This window comes from Neoarius graeffei, chromosome 10, assembly GCF_027579695.1.
Source record: "Neoarius graeffei isolate fNeoGra1 chromosome 10, fNeoGra1.pri, whole genome shotgun sequence".
NCBI classification, from domain to species: domain Eukaryota; kingdom Metazoa; phylum Chordata; class Actinopteri; order Siluriformes; family Ariidae; genus Neoarius; species Neoarius graeffei.
In genome coordinates, this window is record NC_083578.1 from 62,421,317 (window position 1) to 62,448,401 (window position 27,085).

The following is a 27,085-nucleotide window of genomic DNA, read 5'->3' on the forward strand; positions in this document are numbered from 1 at the left end:
GGCCATCTTCGACTTAGAAAGAGGAATTTGTTCATGATGGTTGTCATAGTGCTGTATATCAACAATTCCATTATTCACATCAACACTACAGGACCATACAAGTGAACACACAGTAAACGCTCTTCTGGAATAAATGCACAGACACCAGCTAGTGAATAACCAAATACTTTATTCAATGTGTATGTACACTTAAAGGACACAATCAGACCATCTTTACGAGGACAGTTTATTCATGAAAGCAGGTGACTTATGGATTTGGGAGAGGTTCATCAACAGAAACCTACGCTGTAGCTTTGGCCTGAGTGGCCTTCGCCAGTACTTTCAGATCTGAGATGCACTTAGCAATGCTCTCCTTTTCCTGGAAATCAAAGAGAAAAAAACATCAGTTGGGAGCATTTGCAGCCATTAATAGGAATATCACTCGCACAATTTTCAGTTTACTAACAGACCTGAAGTTTGTGAACTTCCTTTTCTCAGTAAAGAAAAAAAAAAAAATGCTTAGTGTTCAGTGTGGCTTGTCAAGCGTGTTCTGCTGTAACCAGATCAGGTAATGACTCCATCTAGTGGCGTGAACCATGGCTGCATTTAGAGAAAGTCAGGCAGTGGTTCTCAAAGTTGGGTCTGTGAAGCATATCCAGGGCACGGGAAGCTTAATCCTGACCAGTCATTCATCTTTAGGTAAAGTTATTATATTTAATATTGCGTGATATTTGTTGACAGATTTGACTGGTCATTTTAATTGAGCAAGTTTGATCAAAATTCAAACAGTCGATAAATGTCAACTTGGACATGTTGCATAATGCATCATAATGTGGTGCATCAGTAGACATTCCAGGATTTAAAAAAAAACAAAAACAAAAAACACCCACCACAAATTTATGGGTAATAAATGGCTCTATTATAGAACACATTTAACTACAACCCCGATTCCAAAAAAGTTGGCACAAAGTACAAATTGTAAATAAAAACGGAATGCAATGATGCGGAAGTTTCAAAATTCCATATTTTATTCAGAATAGAACATAGATGACATATCAAATGTTTAAACTGAGGAAATGTATCATTTAAAGAGAAAAATTAGGTGATTTTAAATTTCATGACAACACCACATCTCAAAAAAGTTGGGACAAGGCCATGTTTACCACTGTGAGACATCCCCTTTTCTCTTTACAACAGTCTGTAAACGTCTGGGGACTGAGGAGACAAGTTGCTCAAGTTTAGGGATAGGAATGTTAACCCATTCTTGTCTAATCTAGGATTCTAGTTGCTCAACTGTCTTAGGTCTTTTTTGTCGTATCTTCCGTTTTATGATGCGCCAAATGTTTTCTATGGGTGAAAGATCTGGACTGCAGGCTGGCCAGTTCAGTACCCGGACCCTTCTTCTACGCAGCCATGATGCTGTAATTGATGCAGTATGTGGTTTGGCATTGTCATGTTGGAAAATGCAAGGTCTTCCCTGAAAGAGACGTCGTCTAGATGGGAGCATATGTTGCTCTAGAACCTGGATATACCCTTCTTTGAACTATAGAGTTTTAGCTGGCAACGGCGGATGGCACGGTGAATTGTGTTCACAGATAAATGTTCTCTGGAAATATTCCTGAGCCCATTTTGTGATTTCCAATACAGAAGCATGCCTGTATGTGATGCAGTGCCGTCTAAGGGCCCGAAGATCACGGGCACCCAGTATGGTTTTCCGGCCTTCTTCCAGATTCTCTGAATCTTTTGATGATATTATGCACTGTAGATGATGATATGTTCAAACTCTTTGCACTTTTACACTGTCGAACTCCTTTCTGATATTGCTCCACTATTTGTCGGCGCAGAATTAGGGGGATTGGTGATCCTCTTCCCATCTTTACTTCTGAGAGCCGCTGCCACTCCAAGATGCTCTTTTTATACCCAGTCATGTTAATGACCTATTGCCAATTGACCTAATGAGTTGCAATTTGGTCCTCCAGCTGTTCCTTTTTATGCCTCCGCCACCGTAAGGTGCAGGAGGCATTATGTTTTCGGGTTGTCCGTCCATGCGCGCATGCGTCCATCCCGAAACCTTGTGAACGCAATATCTCAAAGGCTAATGAAAGGAATTTCACCAGACTTTCACATTTGTGCATTTGGGGACAAAGATAAACTGATTAGATTTTGAGATCAAAAGGTCTAAGGTCAAGGTCACTGTGAGGTCAAATGTGAAAACCTTTTGAACACAATGGTCCGAAAACCTTTTGAACACAATGTCTCCAAGGCTGATACAAGTAATTTCACCAGGTCAAGATTACTGTGAGGTCAAATGTCCATCCCCAAATCACAACTTAATAGGGAGTGTAGTCTACTGGGCTGAGGCATCCCCATCGACGCCATTGGCGTCGAGTTCTATCTAGTTTGTACCTTTAACTTTTCCAGCCTCTTACTGCCCCTGTCCCAACTTTTTATGCCTCTGCCACCGTAAGGTGCAGGAGGCATTATGTTTTTGAGTTGTCCGTGCGTGCGTCCGTCCCAAAACCTTGTGAACACAATATCTCTAAGGCTAATACAAGTAATTTCACCAGGTCAAGATTACTGTGAGGTCAAATATCCATCCCCAAATCACAACTTAATAAAGCGTGTATTCTACCAGGCCGAGGCATCCCCATCGACGCCGTTGGCGTCGAGTTCTATCTAGTTTGAGATGTGTTGCTGTCATGAAATTTCAAATGAGCCAATATTTGGCATGAAATTTCAAAATGTCTCACTTTCGACATTTGATATGTTGTCTATGTTCTATTGTGAATACAATATCAGTTTGAGATTTGTAAATTATTGCATTCCGTTTTTATTTACAATTTGTCCCAACTTTTTTGGAATCGGGGTTGTAAGACTAATATTTGAATACTTTATGTTCGTATGTTTGTGCTAAGAGCACCTATGGAATTACTTTTAAATTTAAAGTGGTCCCTGTCTAAAAAGGTTTGAAAGGTCATGCTTCAAAGCATGCATAAATAAATTAATAAATAAGATGGATTCATCTGTACTTTCCGGTCATGAATATGGATCTAAACGACAGTTTACAGTATAAGTGTTATTTTATTGGAATAACGGCTCGAATGGTATAACAATGCTGACAGGTGTGGTTGCACTAGACTTGTTACTAATTCAAAATAAAATAGAAATGACTACAGTCATTTGGAGTGCATTACGGCAGCAGTGTTGTGCACTATACAAGTGCACCATATTCAATTATAATCCAGTGTAGAGCAACATACTGCAAATCCAAACATATACTATGTATGTAATCATTCCCTTTAAGAGGTAAGGGATAGTGCTGAGACATGTAACATAAGGGTTTGCAGCAACAGAACAATGCAACTATTTTATTGACCCTCACATTAAGAGGCTCCAGAAGACTTTAATTACAGACACTTCTTTTTTAAATCAACCTAAATGACAAATACTTCAAAGTTCCAGGAAGGTTTCATGACACTTTTCCATAGCTACATAAACACAAAGACAAGGCAGTGAGGAACCATGTACCTGTTGTGGTGTGATGCTCTTGATGACGTTCTGCTCCACCCAGTTGACCATGTGCTCCTGCTCCATGCGGCGCTGCAGGTTCTGAAGTGCCACCTGATAATCGAGCCGCTTCTTCACCTCATTGGTGACCATGTGAAGCCTCTCCCTGTAGTTGGTCTCCAGCAGCATGGCCACATTGTTCTGTACACCACAATATCAAGAAATTGATAGAATTTACTAGCTTTACATTTTTTGCTCATGTTTTAACCGCCACAGTACTTATATGTCTAATATATTCAACAAAGTTTGTGAATAAAAACTTTCCTTGAAGCAAAACCAACATTTTTAACAAGCCTCCACCATTAACAAGTCTAGTCCTTCTTGTTACTAATTTGTAGGCCTTAAATACATGTAGAACATACTTTAAGCAGGATGGAACCTATTGAAGAAAAACTCAGACATCTGCCCTTGCTGTGACCTTGATTTTGTTTGGATCAATTTTAAAATAATTGGACGAACACAGACAACTGAAAACATAATGCCTCCACCATCTAATGGCAAAGGCATATTTTACAGACAATGAAAGGCAATCGTCTTCAACTTTCTCACCTTCTTGGCATCAAAAAGCATGTTCCTTCCTTCCACTCGCCACTGCTCCTTCTTTTCATGCTCGATGGCTTCAACCAGGCTGCCCATGGCCTGGTCTTTCACCTCCTGGATCTTTGCCACCTTTTCCTGCAGGGAGAGGGAACAGGAAATATCGATGTGTGTGTCAGATCAACACTCGCTAAACTACTTAATAGTGTGCGTGCACCTCTATTTTAAGAGAGGCGCCAACATTGACAAATGAAAGAGAGTAGCATCGCTGAGCGCAAGAAGGTGAACCCGAATTTCAGGGAAGCTCAGAGATGCAATCTAGGCCATTTTGAGGAAAATAAATGCAGGGTTTACTGTACAGTATAAGGTCAATTATCCAAACTCTCTGGGGAAAAAGTCTGGCTAACTAACAGGATGTTCAGATGAAAGGGGTTCAGATAACTGAGCTTGTACTGTAATAGTGTTTCAGGAGTTTCATCATGATCAACAAAAGCCAGAGTAAAAGACAAGATTTATGTATAGGTTTTTCAATAACAACAAAATTAACAAGTGTTGCCAGGTAAAACAAACCTTGCCCAGTAGCACTTATGATGAATATGAAGGAAGAGATCACGGGGGGGGGGGTCAGTGCATTCTGAAAGTATGTTTCAGCCTGTAGCCAACAATGCATGTTATTGCAGATCATATCTCTCCACACAAACTAAAGGCGCAGATGCCGACTTTTGGAGGGAAGGGGAGAGAATGAAATGACAGCGGTGTCTGGAGGGGGAGTGACAAACGCAGCTTTTATATGTCTGTGAGCCAAGTCGGTGACGGCTTCAGAGCAACTTCAATACCATGCAGTAATGGCGTGTTGATATTGGTAATGGCATTATAACGATTGTAGCTAATTAATTAGATTACCCGGCGTTATAACAGCCTTTATTTTAATGCCGTTATTCCCATCACTGAATGTTATGTACTTCTTCTAGCACTTGACTTTATTTTCAACGCCATCATGGCCAACTGAAACTGTCTCTAAGCTGGAGCCATTTGTCCTCCGCTCCAATACAAACCCCTCGACATCAGTGCCGCGTTTGACTAAATGTTTCGCGCTGTAGAAAAGGTAATGTGAGTGGAGGGCAGCGACTGGGACTGAATGTGCGGATGCTCGCGGTTAGATTTAGAATAGATTCTAATAATTCCAATTCTAGAATTTTAAACTCATAGGTTAACCGACTTTAACTGGCTAATGAGGCTTGGTGGTCGGTCAAGATTTTTTTTTAGTTTTCGCCATCCCTAGTCATAACATTGTGGGCATAACTATGACAATTGGTCATTAACAAAATTCTAATTAAAGGGGAACTGAAGGAATATTTTTTTTTAAATCATCAAAATTCTATTTCTCATTTTATTAAATATAGGAATGCATTTCTGACAGCCATTATGTCACTGCTATAGCAAGTTTATAAGCGTTTGAAATATGCCATGTACAACCCCGATTCCAAAAAAAAGTTGGGACAAAGTACAAATTGTAAATAAAAACGGAATGCAATGATGTGGAAGTTTCAAAATTCCATATTTTATTCAGAATAGAACATAGATGACATATCAAATGTTTAAACTGAGAAAGTGTATCATTTAAAGAGAAAAATTAGGTGATTTTAAATTTCATGACAACACCACATCTCAAAAAAGTTGGGACAAGGCCATGTTTACCACTGTGAGACATCCCCTTTTCTCTTTACAACAGTCTGTAAACGTCTGGGGACTGAGGAGACAAGTTGCTCAAGTTTAGGGATAGGAATGTTAACCCATTCTTGTCTAATGTAGGATTCTAGTTGCTCAACTGTCTTAGGTCTTTTTTGTCGTATCTTCCATTTTATGATGCGCCAAATGTTTTCTATGGGTGAAAGATCTGGACTGCAGGCTGGCCAGTTCAGTACCCGGACCCTTCTTCTACGCAGCCATGATGCTGTAATTGATGCAGTATGTGGTTTGACATTGTCATGTTGGAAAATGCAAGGTCTTCCCTGAAAGAGACGTCGTCTGGATGGGAGCATATGTTGCTCTAGAACCTGGATATACCTTTCAGCATTGATGGTGTCTTTCCAGATGTATAAGCTGCCCATGCCACACGCACTAATGCAAGCCCATACCATCAGAGATGCAGGCTTCTGAACTGAGCGCTGATAACAACTTGGGTCGTCCTTCTCCTCTTTAGTCCGAATGACACGGCGTCCCTGATTTCCATAAAGAACTTCAAATTTTGGTTCGTCTGACCACAGAACAGTTTTCCACTTTGCCACAGTCCATTTTAAATGAGCCTTGGCCCAGAGAAGACGTCTGCGCTTCTGGATCATGTTTAGATACGGCGGCTTCTTTGAACTATAGAGTTTTAGCTGGCAACGGCGGATGGCACGGTGAATTGTGTTCACAGATAATGTTCTCTGGAAATATTCCTGAGCCCATTTTGTGATTTCCAATACAGAAGCATGCCTGTATGTGATGCAGTGCCGTCTAAGGGCCCGAAGATCACAGGCACCCAGTATGGTTTTCCGGCCTTGACCCTTACGCACAGAGATTCTTCCAGATTCTCTGAATCTTTTGATATTATGCACTGTAGATGATGATCTGTTCAAACTCTTTGCAATTTTACACTGTCGAACTCCTTTCTGATATTGCTCCACTATTTGTTGGCGCAGAATTAGGGGGATTGGTGATCCTCTTCCCATCTTTACTTCTGAGAGCCGCTGCCACTCCAAGATGCTCTTTTTATACCCAGTCATGTTAATGACCTATTGGCAATTGACCTAATGAGTTGCAATTTGGTCCTCCAGCTGTTCCTTTTTTGTACCTTTAACTTTTCCAGCCTCTTATTGCCCCTGTCCCAACTTTTTTGAGATGTGTTGCTGTCATGAAATTTCAAATGAGCCAATATTTGGCATGAAATTTCAAAATGTCTCACTTTCGACATTTGATATGTTGTCTATGTTCTATTGTGAATACAATATCAGTTTTTGAGATTTGTAAATTATTGCATTCCGTTTTTATTTACAATTTGTACTTTGTCCCAACTTTTTTGGAATCGGGGTTGTAATACATCAGTTCATATATCAAAGCAATGGCTGTAAACGAGATTCGCTGAGACCTGTGCAAGACCTCGTAGGATGGAAGTAAAACGTACAGCAGAAATCAAAGCGACCAACATCTGCCAACGTTCCCTGTGTCCGAAATCGCTCACTCATTCACTACTCCCTATATAAGGAATTACTATATAGAGGGAAAAAAACGCTTTCGGACACTAGTCTGTCACACTGGTATTTACGTCATTATTGTCACTCAATTAAAACGTGTCAGATCAGGCGGCTGGTGGGTTTTCAAAATAAATACATGCATGTGTTTTTGTGATAAATATGTATTACACGGAGTGTATTTCCCCACATTAATGAATACAAAGTACCTACATCTTTCAGTTTTTTTTTAAAATCAAGGCTGAATAATTTCTTCTTTGCCGCTGCCTTTTATTAAATCAAACTTAAGGCTTTTAATTTGATTTCTTTCAGTGCAGACAGCACTACAAAATGGCGTCCCCACTATATCGTGTCCAATATAGTGAGTAGGGAGCAATTCTGGGCACAGGGGTTGTCAAAAGACGCACGCGCCCTCTTGAATGTTGATGTAATCAAGCCGGAAGTTTTGTTTGTTTAGATAGCAATTAGGAAAGTTTGAAAAAAAAAAGTAGGCAGTAATTGTCATTTAAACTCATTTTTGTGCAATATTTCATTTGGAAAACAGTTTTCAAAATGGCGGCGCTGACATTTCATGTTTCAAAGTCTCGCACAAGTCTTGTGAAGGTTGTGCGGATAAATGACGCCTGCTGTGGACCAAACGAACTACATTAGGCCAATAAGTATAATATTTAATTGCAATTAGTTGCCAATATGAGTCACGATATAAGATTACTAAAACTGAAAACATAATTCAATTACACGTTAATTAGGAAATAAAGCAAGTTTAAAAATGACTTCAGTTCTCCTTTAAAGCATATACGCAGAGCCATGGCCTCACTTTCATTTATAAATGCCTTGAGACCTCAAGAATGGCACAGGAATAGTTTTAAATGCTAACAAATCTAATATAGTAATTATGATTAAAAAGTGATTCATACAGGTAGTGATCCGAGTGAATGACCTTGACGTCCGTAACGTCACAACAGGAAGTCTATCGGTCTCATCGCCATTTCCACTTTACTAAAACACAGAGCTGACTGCAACTCCAATCCTCCATTTTGAGCTGATTTATCGCCATGCCATGTAGATGTGTTTTTGGCCGGTACAGCAACACAACAGAAAGTGGATTTATGTTGTTTTCATGGCCCAAGAATGTTCAAACTGCAAAGATTTGGACGCGTTTTGCGAGAAATTCATGGGCACGTTGGACACCTATGAAGTGGTCTCTCTTCTGCTCTGCACATTTTACTGAAGACTCGTACGAAACCTCTGATCTGTTGAGGAGCGTTGGCTATAAGCCCGCATTGCACGGTGGTGTAGTGGTTAGCGCTGTCGCCTCACAGCAAGAAGGTTCCGGGTTCTAACCCAGCGGCCGGCGAGGGCCTTTCTGTGTGGAGTTTGCATGTTCTCACCGTGTCTGCGTGGGTTTCCTCCGGGTGCTCCGGTTTCCCCCACAAACCAAAGGCATGCAGTTAGGTTAATGTGGGGCGGCCTTGGGCTGAAGTGCCCTTGAGCAAGGTACCGAACCCGACTGCTCCCCGGGCGCTCTAGTGTGGCTGCCCACTGCTCTGTGTGCGCGTGCGCTAAATGCAGAGGATGAATTTCACTGTGCTTGAAGTGTGCATGTGACAAATAAAGGTTTCTTCTTCTTGAAAGAGGGTGCAGTATCAACAATTAAAAGAAAACTACAAGAAAAGGAAAGTATTTATTTTATTTATTTATTTAAAATAAAAGAAAGTGAGTTCAGTTGCAAGTGAGTAGAGGGTTGTTGCTAAAACCCGGGACGGAACAGGATGGGACATATCGCTCGGGCAGTGACCTCCCCGCAGTTGTTGCCAAAACCAGTGACCTCCCATTCCGACCCGAGTTTTAGTAATTGCCTGAGCCCAGCAGTAATGGCAGAGTACACAGTATGAAGAAAAGTGAATGAGTGGAGCAGCTGTCTTATTTCTAAACTGGATATTGCTGCCGTCTCACCCTTATGTGGAAGAAGTGAATGAATGGAGAACTGAACAAACAACTGAAAGTCAGATTGTTTCAAAAACAAATCAGCCACAAGATGTGAGAACACAGACGGGTAAGCTCCGACTCTCATTTGTATTTAAAAAAAAAAAAAAACACTCATTGTTTACCTGCATTTAGATTAATACATGTAACTTGTATTGTGTGTTTAAGTTACCGGTATAAGATTATTTAATTAGCCTTTTACGTTTTATCAGTGAAAACGCATGCATGTACACGTATGTTGCATAAGTTACAACACCTATCCTGTTTTAATGAGAGTCAACCTACCATCAGTGAAGTCAAATCAGTCTTAGTTGAGCAAGTCGGTAACGCTATTTCTTACTTTCACCATAAATTTTTATTTATATGACTTTGGTCTGTAGCTGTAAAAGGCCTCGGCCTTAAAACCGGTTACCGCTGTGACGTCACACACTCAGGGCTGGCTGGCTCAGCGGGGCAACTCGAATACCAACTTTGCGGTCGATTTTAACTCTCAAAAATATAAATTTTTTTAATTCCCATTTATGCAGCATACAAGAGTCAAGGATGGAGATACTATCCACTCAGAAATTTATTTAAAAATAAAGGCTCTACGTATCTCCTTTAAGATAAGATGCATTGCAGTGGCACATCTAGTCTTATATTCTTTTCGGAAAATATCACTAAGCAGATACTTAATTTTACATCTTGCTTCTTGCATTTATTTGTACATCAGTCTATATTTAGACATTTCTTTATGGCATCTCTTCAGTTCAATTTTTTTTTTTTTAAAGCAGGCTGTTTTACTTGTTATAGTATGCTGTTGACGTGTTATAGTAGACAGTACGGCTTTGTGCAGACTGTATATTTTGATTAGGTTTCAAACTGCACTGTGAGAAAAATAAGTAGAATGAATTAGCATAATGTACCATAGCTACAGTCGCAGCGAGCAATTCTGCTTAGCAATATATACCACTTAGCCATTACGGCTTTGTATGTTTTTACCTGGATAGGCACTACGAGATAAAACCAGTCTGGGTGTTGTGAATGAAAAACCGCGAGTTAGTTCAGTACTTCATGTCATCTGGACATTCTCTGTATTTTTCCTTCTGTATGATAGACATTATTGTAAAATATTTTGTGACTGTGCCGAACTCGCTCACGGTTTGCTTTCATTCACAACATGATTGTCACCCTTATGTCCCACTTGTTTTCTTTCAGTTTTATTTCTTGATATTAATTTATACTTCAAGTGTTAGTGGATTAATCAAGATTTAACTTTATTTCCTCTGGAAGCTTTGAATTTGGGCGAGTCTAACTCTTAAAACTGCATGGTAATGGGTTAGAACACCACATGCACCATAATGGGGTATTGGATAGCTTTTGTTTATTACTACAGTTAGAGTTTTACTGAAAAATTAAAAATGATTAACGCATAATGATCATCATAACCATACCTGCTTTTTAATAAACCTTATCACTTTCCTTTTATTTAACTAGCAAATACATAGTAATAAAAAGGTTATGGTCAGAACAAGTGAAAAATCTTGCTGCTTGTCCAAGCAGACAAGTGGATTAAAAAGTTAATGTCGAGCCCTGCATTGCACGTCTCCATCCTGCACTCAGCACCAAGGATGCTGAAACACTCACCCATGCTTTTATTACATCAGGATTAGATTATTGTAATGCCTTGTCCATTGCTCGGCTTAAGTATATTCAAAACCCTGCAGCCAGAGTCCTCACTTACATTAAACACTCGGCACACATCACCCTGATCCTCCAGAACCTCCACTAGCGCCCTGTTCTAGATCACATTCAGTATAAAATTATTCTGCTCACATTTAAAGCACTCCATGGCCACGCTCCTCAATATCCAATTGAATTACTTCAACTCTACTCGCTCATTCGCAGTCTCAGAGCTTCATCTTCAGGTCTGCTGTCTGCCCCCAAATTTAAACTATCCACCATGGGATCCAGGGTATTTAGGGTTGCAGCCCCCAAGCTGTGGACTTCTCTTCCTCAGTGTCTTCGAGATTGTACATTTCTTCCCAAATTCAAAAATCATCTCACTCCGCTATTCGTCCTGCTGATCACTGACTGTTCTTTTTCAGTGCTTTGAGCTAGTCGGTTATCTTTATGCTCATGTAAATTGTCGTCATTTTGTTTTCTGTGTCTCCTATCGGTCATATTTTCTTTTGGTTGGTTTGCTTCTCTTTCTGTAGTGCCATAACTTTGTAAAGCATCCTTGGGCTGGTGAGGGGTGCTATATAAATTAAACTTGATTGGATAATTACTGCAGTGATTAATACGTTTTAGCTGGCAACAATTATTCTATCCCTAACTGACACAGTGAGTAGCTTTTCATTTCTTTAACAACCATGTCAGATGATGTATCCTGTGGTCATGGAAAAGATGTTACGGTGTTTTAGAAAGGTCAAATTATTGACCTGCATCAAGCAAAGAACACAACTAAGTAAAGTGTTGAAATTACTGGAACTGGGTTAAGAGCTGCGCATTATTCAAACCTGGAAGGATAGCAGTGAACTGTCAACTCCACAGAAGAAATATGGTCGGGAAAAATAACTCGACTGTGATTTGAGATCACAAACGCTTGGTGAGGTCGAATCATTAAAAAAAAAAAAAAGACAACAGAACTCACCGTGTTGTGTTTAATAGTGAAAGTAAGAACATTTCTAAGCAATGCAACACGAGCTCACAGGATTGGGACTAAACAGCTGTGTGGTCATAAGAAAGCCACACAGTTAGTTAGAATAATCAAAAGAAAGGCTTCAATTTACTAGGGAGCATAAAGACTGCACTCTGGAGCAATGGAAACAGGTCACGTGGTCTAATGAGATTCACCCTAATCCAGAGCAATGGGCACGTCAGGGTAATGGCCTCTGCATGCTCTTGCGACAAGGCTTTCGCAGATAGCTTTTCGCAGACAGTTGTAATTTATCGTTGAGCGGGGAGTAAAAGGCGTGCGCGATGTTATTCACCGCCACAACGCAAGGGGGCGCGAAGTCGCGAAATCGCTAGGAGTAGTTGGTGTGTGTGGTTAGTGGAGTGTTTATCCTCCGGTTACTTATAATGACTAGAACTGGAGTCGTATAGATGTACGTACTTCCTCACTTCCTCGATCAACCGCTCTTCGTGCTGCTCCATCTTCGCTCGTGTTTTTAAAAAAGGCGGTTGTGAAAACAAACCAAACCGGGAAAGTAGGGAAGCGGAAGTGCATGTACAGCGGATGTAGAGTGGACCAATCAGAGCCCTCTTGTCTGCGAGGCTTCTGCGGTGGTCACAATTTTTGGGAGGTGCGCGCAGAGTGTCTGCGAAGGTGGGGGGGCTACGCAGATGCTGTCTGCGACGCCATCTGCGAGGACTGGGTTGTCAGCATAAATTGGCCTTAAGAAGGAACGCTCATGTCACAATGCACCCATCATGCGTAGTGGCCACTGTACAAGCCTCTGGAGACAGTGTTATGGCCTGTAGCTGCCTCAACTGGTCAGGTCGAGGCTCAGCAATCTTATGGAGCAATAAAAGGAAGTCAGATGATTTTCTGAAATGTACTGAATGACCAGGTTCTCTCGACAATGGACTTTTTATTCCCTGACTGCGTGAGCTTAAAATTAAGGCTCAAATTGTGAAAAAGTGGTTCAGGGAGCATGAGGAATCACTTTCACACATGAATTGGCCAACACAGAGTCCCGAAATTAACAACACTGAAAGTCTTTGGGATGTGCTAGAAAAGATTTTACAGAGTGGTTCGACTGTCCCATCATCAAGACTAGATCTCTGCAAAAACATTAATGCAACTCTGGATGGAAACACATGTTGGGACGCAGCATAAGGTTGTCGAAACAATGCCACGTGTGAACGCGTGCCGTAATCAAAGCTAAAGGCTTTCCAAAGAAACAGCATGTGACTTTTTAGCCTGATAGTGTAGATCTATACATCAAACTAGTTAAACAATTTAATTACTGCACTCAGCAGTGTGAGCATATTAGCTACTTGCAAAATACAGTTAGCAGCACAAGCTAACCGTACACACACACTTGTGTCTTTATATACATTTAGTTCATTTGTTCTTCTTCCCTTTTTTGAGTCAATAAATGTGAACTAATAGCAGGCAGGAACTAAAGTTGTGAAAGGGAAAATGAAAAAAAAAAAAAAAAAAACATACTGCGTGTGCCATATGATTGGTCTGAGGGATCATTCAGCTGTACTTGTTGCTTTACCACATCAATCCTAATTTGTCTAAAGCTGAGAAAATCTCAATACACGTCATGCTTTTGAAAATAGCGAATTCACGTTTTGTGCACGGATGTAAAAAAAACCCACACACATTCCACTTTATCGCTCATTAGTGTGAATGTAGAGTTAGTGTGCAACCAAAGCTCCATTTGTCCTGCTGAATTCAGTTTGACAAGTAAAAGCTATATTCAGAAACTCCCACAGTTAATTATTAGAAAATGCATGTCCTATAGAAAGTATGGCCAACCTGGTCAACATGAAGTGAGTACACTCAAGAGCATGACTTGCCCAATAAAACCCACCTCATTCAATTTATCTGCAAAAGCTGCCACTTGGGGACCAAACTTCTTGACACCATAAATGATCACTGAACCAATGGAGAGCGCAGCGATGGTCTCATGGTTGATGACGTAGATCTCCTTGGAGAGCAAGTACAGGAGCAGACCAGTACCGAGCACGTAAGGTCCTGAAAAAGAAAGCGTGTCATCAGTATGATGTAGCGTGGTGATATTCACTGGGCTCTCAAAAACATCAACAAAAGCTTACACCATATTTACTTGATCTGTGACATCTGCAATAAAACCCTTTATTACTTCTGAGACAGTTGAAAGTTAATTAATTATATCTCACACACACCTACACTGGTGCTTGAAAGTTTGTGAACCCTTTAGAATTTTTTATATATCTCTGCATAAATATGACCTAAAACATCATCAGATTTTCACACAAGTCCTAAAAATAAAGAGAAACCAGTTAAACAAATGAGACCAAAATATTATACTTGGTCATTTATTTATTGAGGAAAATGATCCAATATTACATATCTGTGAGTGGCAAAAGTATGTGAACCTCTAGGGTTAGCAGTTAATTTGAAGGTGAAATTAGAGTCAGGTGTTTTCAATCAATGGGATGACAATCAGATGTGAGTGGGCACCCTGTTTTATTTAAAGAACAGGGATCTATCAAAGTCTCATGGCACGAACAAAGGAGATTTCTGAGGACCTCAGAAAAAGTGTTGTTGATGCTCATCAGGCTGGAAAAGGTTACAAAATCATCTCTAAAGAGTTTGGACTCCACCAATCCACAGTCACACAGATTGTGTACAAATAGAGGAAATTCAAGATCATTGTTACCCTCCCCAGGAGTGGTCGACCAACAAAGATCACTCCAAGAGCAAGGCGTGTAATAGGTCAGCGAGGTCACAAAGGACCCCAGGGTAACTTCTAAGCAACTGAAGGCCTCTCTCACATTGGCTAATGTTAATGTCCATGAGTCCACCATCAGGAGGACACTGAACAACAATGGTGTGCATGGCAGGGTTGCAAGGAGAAAGCCACTGCTCTCCAAAAAGAACATTGCTGCTCATCTGCAGTTTGCTAAAGATCATGTGGACAAGCCAGAAGGCTATTAGAAAAATATTTTGGGACAGATGAGACCAAAATAGAACTTTTTGGTTTAAATGAGAAGCGTTATGTTTGGAGAAAGGAAAACACTGCATTCCAGCATAAGAACCTTATCCCATATGTGAAACATGGTGGTGGTAGTGTCATGGTTTGGGCCTGTTTTGCTGCATCTGGGCCAGGACGGCTTGCCATCATTGATGGAACAATGAACTCTGAATTATACCAGCGAATTCTAAAAGAAAATGTCAGGACATCTGTCCACGAACTGAATCTCAAGAGAAGGTGGGTCATGCAGCAAGACAACAACCCTAAGCACACAAGTCGTTCTACCAAAGAATGGTTAAAGAAGAATAAAGTTAATGTTTTGGAATGGCCAAGTCAAAGTCCTGACCGTAATCCAATCAAAATGTTGTGGAAGGACCTGAAGTGAGTAGTTCATGTGAGGAAACCCACCAACATCCCAGAGTTGAAGCTGTTCTGTACGGAGGAATCGGCTAAAATTCCTCCAAGCCGGTGTGCAGGACTGATCAACAGTTACCGGAAACGTTTAGTTGCAGTTATTGCTGCACAAGGGGGTCACACCAGATACTGAAAGCAAAGGTTCACATACTTTTGCCACTCACATATGTAATATTGGATCATTTTCCTCAATAAATAAATGACTAAGTATAATATTTTTGTCTCATTTGTTTAACTGGGTTCTCTTTATCTACTTTTAGGACTTGTGTGAAAATCTGATGATGTTTTAGGTCATTTATGCAGAAATATAGAAAATTCTAAAGGGTTCACAAACTTTCAAGCACCACTGTAGGTGAACACTGTGCACAATTATTTATCAGCACATGGTTGGGAATGCTGCATTATTAATATACTTCACTATTTACAACTCCTTCGAAAGTTTTGCTAAATTTCCTCTCAAGTGTGATACCGTAAATTTGTCATGGCAGCATTTTCATTAATATTCCCTGAAAGAAAGCTATAATTAGTTCAGCTGTCCAAATTCATAATCTGCAATAAGGTGAAAATCCCACAACAGTGTTGCATGATCAAATGTGCTTGGAAAGGGTTCACAAACTTTCAAGCACCACTGTATATGCATGAGATGCAGCCGAACACCAGCTTAGCTGCAATTTTCTTCACTGTGAAGCTGTTTAAACTATTTACAGCACCTGGTAAGCCATTTGATTGGAAAAGTAGAGGTAGAGAAGTTCTGAGCAGGCTTGGGAAAGTTGAGAAATAAGGGACAGTGTGTTTAATATTCTGAAAATGCCATTTGCTCTTCTATACAAATTCACTGGGCTAAACAACCAATCTTGTACAGATTCAGCATACTCAATCGGCACTGATCAGGACTGACTTGGGCCAAATAGCGTCACTGTTAACCACAGAGTGGACTAATTAACTACCACACCAGGCAAGGAAGCTCCAGAGTGCTTGCTCTATCTCGTTTAGATACCTGGGAAAAAAAAAAAAAGTTTACTGACTTGGCAAAAAGAGGTAGCTAATATAATGTAATAACATGGTGAGCTAGTTAGCTGCTTAAGCACATTAACACACTAAGTGTATATGAATTCCTGATAATTTTTGATGTAGCATATCCAAAGGTCAGCAGGTCTTTGGGCTATGAGCTGTGGTGGTTTCTCCTCACACCGCAAGTCAAAATATTAAGCAAGTCTGGGTAGAGTCTCCCGATACATCAGGGCCCGACATTAACTTTTTGATCTACTTTTTAATCCAGTCAGACAGCAGCAAGTTTTTCCCCTTGTCCTGACCATAACCTTTTTACTACAGTGCATTTACTAGTTCAATGAAAGGAAAGTGGTTAACAAAGTTGATCAAACAGCAGGTCTAGTTATGATAATCATTACACTTTAATGATTTATAATTTTTCAATAAAACTCAAACTTTAACTGTAACAATAAAAACGAGAGTGCTCCGAGAGCACAATATCCCCCGCTGTAAACTATATCTACGCTATGAGTGCTTAATACACCCTCATGAAATTGTCAAAGTTTGGTAATCAAGGGCCATAACTCTGGCAAAATACGACTGAACAAAATTACAATATGCATATTACCGACATATAACAAAGAATCCTGGCAAGTTTTGTGAAATTCCTCCAAAAATTGAGAGAGGAATTGATTTCAGAAGGTGAGCACCTGTCTCGGGACGGACGGACATCGCCACGACATAATCCCCCTTCGGGCCTTTCGGCCAGTGGGGGATAAAAACCTATCCAGTGCCCCGTTATGGTGCATGTGTTGTTATAACCCATTACCTGATCTATAGTTTTAAGAGTAAGGCTCACCCAAATTCAAAGCTTCTGGAGGAAATAAAGTTAAATCTTGATTAATCCAGTAAAAGTTGATGTATAAATTAATTTAAAGAAATGAAACCGAAAGAAAACAAATTGGACACGATAAGGGTGACAATCGCGTTGTGAATGAAAACAAACCGCAAGTTCAACACTGTCGTAAAATTCCTGCGAAATATTTTACGATAATGTGTTAGTGCGAACAATACAAAAGAAAAATCCAATCAATTTCTGAATGAAATGAAGATTCACCACAGATATTTATTTTGTTGAGGTATTTGATTGCCATTTCTACAATTTTGATTAATTCAAAGTCTAACAATCTATAATTGGATATTACAATGTGGTTATTTTGACACACGCACCTGCTGTACTCGGCTTCCCTGGAATTTCATAAACAGTAACGTGGCCGGGTCACTGAGGTGAGTGAACTGGTTTTGTTGGAACTTTACTGATGTAACTCTTGAATAATTACTATAAAAATGGTGATTTCCTACAAATATTCAACTTGTTCCCTCAAACAGGCAGATGTGGGTTTGACAGTTGGACTACTGTTAATGTCGAGCCCTGCATGTTTAAAAGCAATGTGATGTTCTATTTTAGCAGAATTAAATGATTACGCTGTGCTACAATTTATTTTGCTGTTTCATCAATGTTTCAACATACCTGCCAGATCCCAGTTCACAAAACTCCCATGTACTAGTAAATATCATTCTACCTTCAGCCAGATTATCTGAGCTAGGGCGTGTTCTACAGCATGTGCTATAGTTACAGCACAGAGGTGTCACACACAAACAAAGCATGTTATTTCTAAACACATACTAAACAAAAACTTTTGTTTTGCAAAAAAGTCAGTAGGAAGTAGGGTTTATTTTCTTCATTCTCATCTCATTATCTGTAGCCGCTTTATCCTGTTCTACAGGGTCGCAGGCAAGCTGGAGCCTATCCCAGCTGACTATGGGCGAAAGGCGGGGTACACCCTGGACAAGCCGCCAGGTCATCACAGGGCTGACACATAGACACAGACAACCATTCACACTCACATTCACACCTACGGTCAATTTAGAGTCACCAGTTAACCTAACCTGCATGTCTTTGGACTGTGGGGGAAACCGGAGCACCCGGAGGAAACCCACGCAGACACGGGGAGAACATGCAAACTCCGCACAGAAAGGCCCTCGCCGGCCACGGGGCTCGAACCCGGACCTTCTTGCTGTGAGGAGACAGCGCTAAGGCCAAATAAAATAAATAAATAAATAAAGCACAGTGTGTTTCCGGTAACCCGACCGATCGAGAATTTCCGCGTCGAAATTGCCAACCGTAAAGTTTTTATTACAAATTTCCCTCGATATTTTAGTGTAAGCGGCGTTAGTTTGTCATAATTTTTTGTTTCAACGCATTCAAGTTGTGAAAGAAACAATAAAAAGTAAAATGTTTCGCCACTTCTATCGGCCCTCCTGCATAAACATGGAAGCGCACTTGTATACTGAAGGAGGAAGGAAAACTGAGCCGAGCCGCCATTTTGAATCCTCATTCAAGGCTGTAATGCAAATTGCTTCCTTTTCAGTATACAAGTGCACCTCCATGGCAGGGAAAAACACTACATTTTGCCACCTATGTAGTCCCCTATTTATACAAATAGGAGTCATTCAGGATTCAGCCATGTTTTTGCTCGACCCAAGTTCTACAGTAGGCTAGGCTAGGCCGTCTGCTTTTAATGGAAGTAGCCTAGCCTAGGACGTTATTTTCACGTTATTTCTTGATAAGGCGTTTTCACGTTATTACATGAAAATATCATGAAATATCGCTTCCGTAGATCATAACTCGAACTCTCGCGATATTTTTTTTATTCGTTTAAAGATTTAAAACACTTATTTTATTATGATGTGTGGTATAAAGGATTCTGTGCCAAAATACTATTTGGTAAGATGTTTACTTGTGTTAATTTTTTTGAACAAAAAAAAAACCTTTCCTACCTACCGACCTTATTTTAGTATTTCATGTTACCGGAAACACACTTTTTTTTTTTTGGCCTAACCACTACACCACCATGCCGCCCGGTTTATTTTCTTTCTCTGGTTATTGAAGCTATTTGTCTGCCAGGAAACTTGGAATCCAAAACTAATGCCATATTCAGCTTGTCTCGTAACTGGGAATTCACAGGTTGGAATGTCATTTTTGACCTTGGTGAATTAGGAATATGTTGGATGCCTTCATATTAGCCTTTTGCTAGGAAAAAGCTAGCCAGCTGTGATAAGTGATGCGTATTTTCCCTCTCAAACAGCAATGTTAAATCTATAACAAGTGAATGTCAATTGAGCGAAAGCCAATACTCACTTATGTATACAACATAATTCATTCAAAAGGTAAGAAGAGCTACTTTATTTCAGATGCTGTGCGCAGCAGGCTTGTCGTACTCAAGTCTGACTCGTGCCCTAATTTTAAGGACTCGTGACTTGACTTGAGCACTGATGACTTGGACTCGGGCATTAACTGCATTCGGACTTATAAATTGGAGACAAGGACTTGGATTTTTTCTTTATTTTTAGTAACATGCCATAATAATTTGGCATAAGATATTTATATTTATTTTTTATACTAATTTTGCGCAAGCGTGTCACACATGCGCACCTTGGTGCGTACATCAGATAGACTCTTGGGCGCGATCTGGACAGGGTGCGCGCCAAGCAGACTCCCTCGTGCACGCTGTAAACAACTTGCACCTGCACAGGATTAAGGCGCAATCAGCACGCCTATATAAAAACTAAAAAAACCACACTTTGCGAAGTATTGCAGGGCTCGAAATTCATATATTTTTTTCACCAGCCAGCCGGACTAGTTACCTTCCAAAGTAACTAGCCAAACAGAAAATCAACTCGCCAAAATTTGTTCATGTATGAATTTTACTTCTGTCAAAAATAACACAAAAGAGAGTAGTTACCATTGTTCATGACTAATGTGCATTTATTTCAAGACCCAAGTATTTTGACTGTTTTTTTTTTTGCACACTTTACAAACTGGCATTTGTTGTTCCACGTCCTCCTCGCGATATCCAAAAAAAATGCCAGATGACTGACCCCTTACTAGTTCTTTTAGGAATCAATTCGTCCGCTTCCATTTTTAATTTGTCGCTGAAATTGACAGAGCTTACACGGTAGCCTATGCAACACCAGCGATTGCACGAACTGAGTCAGCGCTGTAAAACGAAACTAGAAAATCTTCCCGCAAGTTCCTTTCAGCACCGAGACGTCACCCGGGATTGGTTGGCGAGTGTGTGACGTTATTGTTTTTTTTACCCTTAGGCAGAAAGCCACCGGAAAATGTTTTAAACAAACGCAACAAACACGAAACAAACGCAAGTCGGCAGATGACCATAAAATACTCGATAGTTACGATATAATAATTATATGTATCTCACACAGAATTTTCAGAGATATATCAAGTATATTTGATATATCGCACAGCCCTAGTCTGAATCTTCGCTTCATATACATTTTTTTATTTTCAACTAGCCAGCCAGGCTGGCTAGTGACAGGAATTACCCACCAAATGACAAATTAAGTCGCCTCGGGCGACCGGACCACCACGAATTTCGAGCCCTGTACTGAGTTGCGTTGCTGACATTACTGAGCCTTATTTTCTTGTTTGGGTTCCTGATCTCTGATTTCCTGTTTCTCATCTTTGATGGCCTGTTTGTGCCTCACTCGACCTATTGCCCGTTTCATGGTTTTGCCTGCCGTTCTGGATTGTTTATCTGTCTTCACTTGTATTAATAAACACACCTTCTGCACTTACATTCATCTCCCAACCATCTCTGACAGAATACTTCACACTCCCTGATAAAGAGAATGCACATTCACCTGTTCATACGTCATGTTCAGGAACAAACTAACGTTAATGGCGCTGAAACAGCCACCGTCAAAAGGTGCGGTTGGAGTCTTGTTCTCGGACTCGACATTTCTTTAATGACTTGGACTTGAACACTGGGGACTTGAGACTGGACTCAGAGTTTAGTGACACGACTACAACACTGGTGCACAGCCATGCTGACTTGACATCGCTGCATAAACGAAGAATGAACTCCAGTTGAGATGACTTCCTCAGGTTGACAAATATGAATTTGAAATTGAGGAGTCATTTTCTTTGGCTTTTACATGCTGGATGTTGGGAATTACAAGTTGCAACCTCCAGAAAAATGGAGCATAATTTATTTCTCTGTACTCACTAAATTGTCCACCACCAAGATAATCAACAGGCAAAAATAAATAAATAAATTACCAGTGACACCAGTCTTTGGGTACAGCAGTGTGAAGAGCTCTTCTGGAAAAATTCCATGACGGACTTTTCCTCCCTTTTCTGGAAGAGGAGGCACAGGTGCCAGACACTGAGGAGACGAGTGGAGAGAACGAGAGGCCTGGACCACACTGAAGAGACAGTAAAAAAACAAAAATCAATAGATTTTCACTTCAAAATGTTAATGAATTTCAGCGTTTACAAATTTCAAGTTTATGCCAACACAAATTTTTATAGCAAGGAAAACAATCAATGACTCAAAGTGTACATACCAGGGTGCAAAGAAACTAGTGTTTTTCAGGGCTGAACCTGGAGATAGACAACATGTGATTCATTACATCAAAGTTACTCAATGAGACTGAAAACCCTTCAATACAACTTCTTCAAAGTTACTCAGATGGCAAGCTGGATATGAAGAGAAACACACAACCCTGGATGAAATTAAATCCATTCTAAAAGACAACGAAAACACTTCTTGTTCAGTGCACTTGCTTTTAAAGTTCTATTTATGTTTTTAATTGAATTCTTAACCTTGAGCTTTTATGGCATTTTAACTGAACACTATTTTATCTGTAATGTTGCACCAGGTGTATTTTGTCTGTCTGCATTTTATTGTAATATTGTTTATGCTGCCCTCTTGACCAGGTCACTCTTGGAAAAGAGATTTTAATCTCAAGGAGTCTTTTACTTGGTGGACACTGATTGATCGAACCGCTGTTAAAATACACTGAAATATGTTGTATCAGAAGCTGTTAACACTTTTGCACATCACACTCTGCCTGTCTCTTCAATGAATTGCATGCATACAGGTCTACTGTATTTAGTAAATCAACCTTTTTCTTCGTTAGTCACAATAACCACCCACACGTCAGAAAGTCACTGAACTACTCAGTTCGCAAAATAAATTTTCACTCGATAAAAACAGAAAACTTGCTCACTACCTAAACATCATTAAGTCTCAATCCAATACATCAGAGGTGGACACAGTACCCAACTTCATTACTTAAGTCAAAGTACAGATCCCACTGGTCAAATGTTACTCCAATACAAGTCAAAGTTCTACAGTCAAATTTTTACTTAAGGTAAAGTGCTTGCTTTTAAAAATACTCAAGTATTAAAAGTACATTTTCCATCAACGCATTTTTACAAAACCTACTGCTGTTACCAAAGACAGAAATGTGAATTCACAAAATGAACGCATGCTGTGCCATCATGGTGGTTTAACGTTAAACTAGCTGGTCAGTGAAACTCCACCTGACACCAGCAAACTCTTTTCAAACTCAAAATCATATTGGGCAGCTAACGTTACTAGAAAAGAAAGATTTCTACATTGTTTATTTGGCAAGATTACGCTAAAACATTTCTGAAAGGACTTCAGATAAGTTAACATTATTCATGTTAGTGTAACTCCATTTTTACATGCTAACTAACAGTGTCCAAGTTAACTAGCTGTGTGTTAATGTTAGCCGTGGACAAAGCGATGGCAACCTGGTGGGCAAATCCATAGAAAGTCATTTGACTAACCAGACTGTATAGCTATTGCAACGTCATCACTAGCTCTAAAAGCACAGACAACTTTGTTGCAGGCTTTCTCTTGGAATAAAACATTTACATCCCTCAATATGCTTCCGCAGGTTGGACGGCGAGTTTTTGTAGGTAATGATGTGGTTCATTTTCGGCAAACAAAGCAAGCATTTAAAATGAAATGTATCTTTAATCCTTTCAGAAAACTGAAACATGGGTTCTAGGTATGGCCCTGGGTGCGTGCATTCCCCAGAAGAACCGCCTCCTTCCATTCTGCCATCAACTGATCGTGTTCAAATAATGCTGCGGAGAAAATCACTGATCTTGATTTTATCCAGTCTATGGATGTGATGTGAACCTAGTGATTACTGATAAACTGTCTTAGTGTTGCCTGACGAAAAAAAAAAAAACAATCATGTTTTAGAAAAGAAAAAAAAACATCCACTTTCAAAGCTGCTTCATAGTAATGTAGTGGAGTGAAAAGTACGATATTTGTCTTTCAAAATGAGGTGACGTTAAAGTCATAAGTTTCAAACAAAAATAATACTCAAGGGTTGTTTTACAATCAGGGTACAAAGTTTGTGTCACAGGGGTCCAAAATTCAAATTGATTCAAACTGGTTCTTGTACCAGTGTTTAAGTGAAAGACAAGTTAAAGAACAGATTTCAGGTAATTTTTTGACGTGTGTGTATGGTAGTTTTGTTTAATCTGCTATAAGATGGGAGAAACAAATGAAGTGATTCTCGGAGAGGACTTTTTTTTTGACAATTCAGAATCCACTACTTCCATAGTGCTTTTAAATATAATAAGGCTGTAAGCTTTGTGTTAGTTGTCTCTAATATTTATGTCCCAATATCTTGACCACATTTTAGGAAGAAAATAATCATTTTAGATATGTTATTTTATATTGAAAAATTAGCTGTCTCGGAGAGGACCTTTTTTTGACACAATTACAGACTAATTTGATCAAAATAGTCTGAAAACTTACTGGCATTCAACATTAAAACTTAACTATGTTTCCAATGATATGGAACCAAATATGTGTTTTATGGTATAAAGAATGATTTAAGTGCATCCCTTTTGGAGCTACCTGTGGTCAAAAAAGCACTTTTTCTAAATGACACGAGTAATTTTGCTAAATATGACATATCTTGCCATACATTCACCAAAAATAATGTTATCACAATTTTTTTTGCATGGTAAATAGAGCTATCACAGGGCTACAATAAACAACCAAGTTTATTTAGTCAAGCCTTTGGATACTGAAGATAATAAGTGTTAAATGTGATTTTTAGCTTGCGTACCCTGATTGTAAAACAACCCTCAAGTAAAGTACAGATACTCAAAAAATGTACTTAAGTACAGTACTCAAGTAAAGGTACTTCGTTACTGTCCACCTCTGCAATACATACTGTATAGTACCCTGCTAAACAGCACCTTTCAATTGTATGCCATCATTCTCACCCTGTGTTTCACTAAGTTAGACTATGACTTTAACTTAGACAGCGGGTATAGTCGGGCTTAGCATAGACGTCTAACAAATACTGTTGCACAAAGCAGTTAAGACTCTGACTATCTTAAGTTGTACTATGCTGCAAAGGATTGTGGGTATTTTAAGACTCTTTTCAAAACAAAAAAAATGGCGGACAGTGGTCGTTCAGTGCCGTTTAGCCACTCGGAAAATCTGGCTATATTAGAGGAATTTAATTCCTACAAAGACGTTTTATTAGGCAAATTCAGCGAAGAATGTAGCAATAAGAAAAAACATGAAGTGTGGGAAAAAATAACGTCGTCTGTGAATAGCGTTAATCCATCTGTGAGAAGAGATGTTGCTGCCGTGCGTAAAAACACCCCCACTGGAGGAGGGGGTTTGAAGAAACTAAAAGTAACCACCGAAATGGGCATCAACATTTATGGCGACGAGTCGCCCTTATTCTGGGGAGTGAAAGGAGGAAAGGAGAGCGGAGTAACCGGCTTTGCCAGACCCAGCAGCAACTCCCTTAGCAACGTTGCTAGCAACGCTGAAGCTGAGGCTCCTTCACCCTCGGAGTTGTCATCACCCAGTACCTGCGCGGATGTGACACTACACGAAGAGCCTACCAAAAGGAAAGGCTGCAACTTAAATTGAAGAGACTCGCGCAGATGGAGGAGTGATGTAGTAATGTGTGTGTGAGAGTGTATGAGAGAGAGAGAGAGAGAGAGATAAGTGAAGAGTGGTGATGTAATTATATGCATAAATGAATTGATATATTATTTATATTTATAAGTAATAAAATGAATAAGCTGGCATTACACTGTTTGTTCTTTATTGAATACTTTATAGATTATAATAGCCTAAATTTGTGTATTACATACTTGCAATGTACTTCACTGCCTTAACATTTCAAGCTTTCTTGTAGTTATTGACATTGATGGCACTTATGGCTTGAGGTTTTTTTTTTTTTAATTAAATTTTATAGCCCTTAGACCCATATTAGACTGGGGGGAGGGTGTCTTACTTTTTAAGCCTAAAATTAGACTTAAAAAATTAGTCTTAACTTTTGTGAAACTGTCTTACTTGCATTAGACTGGTCTATAAGGAAACTTAAGACCAATCTTAACCCATAGACCAGTCTAAACTACTTTACCCTGATGGAGTACAGATTTGGGCTAAATGAAGGACGCCTGTCTGGATAACTGACGTTACCGGCACTACATACTTATGTTGCTAAGGCTAATAGCGCCTCAGCTGAAAAGTAGTTTGGTGACAGTACAAATACCAACAAAATATCTACAGGAAATATTTTAACTCCAAACATAACATATTGCTAAAACGCCCGTGCATATTTACACCCAACTCACTGGATAATTCACTCAATTAGCCAACATTAGCTAACGTTAGCCAGTCAGGCCTGCTCTTTACCCTTCAACTTCACATTCTCCAAACTAACATAACTAAAACAGTAAAACAACAACGTTAACCTTCTTCGTTATTTAAACTGACCAACCTGAAACTATCACAAGTCTGGACAGCATATCTAGACGAAGGAAGGGCGATAACCCAGGCCGAACCGTATCCCGCAGCACACACTAGCGCTTCTCGGCCTCGCTGTGCCCTTCTACAACCAGCAAGGGTGCTACACAAAGCTCACACGTAATATCGCGAGAACTCGCGTGAATCCCTCAGGCACATCCGGGTCCTCATGATACACTCCCACAGAATTTCTAAACGCTACCAACCAGCAGGTGTCGTAGTTTTACACGACGACATCCGGCAGGTTGAAATGGCGCCTTATTCGTTACCACTGAGCTGAAATCTGGAGAGCTCATAGCCCATTCCCTGCTGTAGAGACGAGTGAAGCAATTTGGCCGCCATCTTACTACTCGCATCGCGTTTCATTACCTCTTCTTATGTTCTCAACTTTACCCACAATACTAACATACCTTTATAGCACTCCCCTTCACTGTTATTGTGCTTTTTTCCCTTTTCCTGTCCAGTTTCTGATCTTATTTTTTTTTAACTGCTCTTTCACTACTACAATTATTTCAACGGAGATTATTTCAGTTTTTCTCTTGCACAGTGTATCTTTCTCTTTCGTATAGTTCTTCTATCTATCTATCTCATTATCTCTAGCCGCTTTATCCTGTTCTACAGGGTCGCAGGCAAGCTGGAGCCTATCCCAGCTGGGCAAAAGGCGGGGTACACCCTGGACAAGTCGCCAGGTCATCACAGGGCTGACACACAGACAGACAACCATTCACACTCGCATTCACACTCACGGTCAATTTAGAGTCACCAGTTAACCTAACCTGCATGCCTTTGGACTGTGGGGGAAACCGGAGCACCCGGAGGAAACCCACGCGGACACGGGGAGAACATGCAAACTCCGCACAGAAAGGCCCTCGCCAGCCACAGGGCTCGAACCCAGAACCTTCTTGCTGTGAGGCAACAGTGCTAACCACTACACCACCATGCTGCATCTATCTATCTATCTATCTATCTATCTATCTATCTATCTATCTATTAATTATACCAACAC

General features: G+C 40.0%; 1 protein-coding gene across 1 annotated transcript; it reads right to left on the reverse strand.

Moving 5' to 3' along the window:
- Positions 1-149: 149 nt before the first annotated feature.
- On the reverse strand, positions 150-26,186 carry atp5pb (ATP synthase peripheral stalk-membrane subunit b). Its single transcript, XM_060932036.1, has 7 exons — positions 26,054-26,186; positions 21,815-21,851; positions 21,528-21,673; positions 13,835-13,998; positions 4,096-4,221; positions 3,508-3,687; positions 150-358 (listed from the first exon to the last, which is right to left on the reverse strand). Exons 1-7 carry the CDS (start codon positions 26,079-26,081, stop codon positions 281-283), a joined length of 759 nt encoding a protein of 252 aa, XP_060788019.1. The 5' UTR covers positions 26,082-26,186; the 3' UTR covers positions 150-280.
- Between the last annotated feature and the right edge of the window lie 899 nt (positions 26,187-27,085).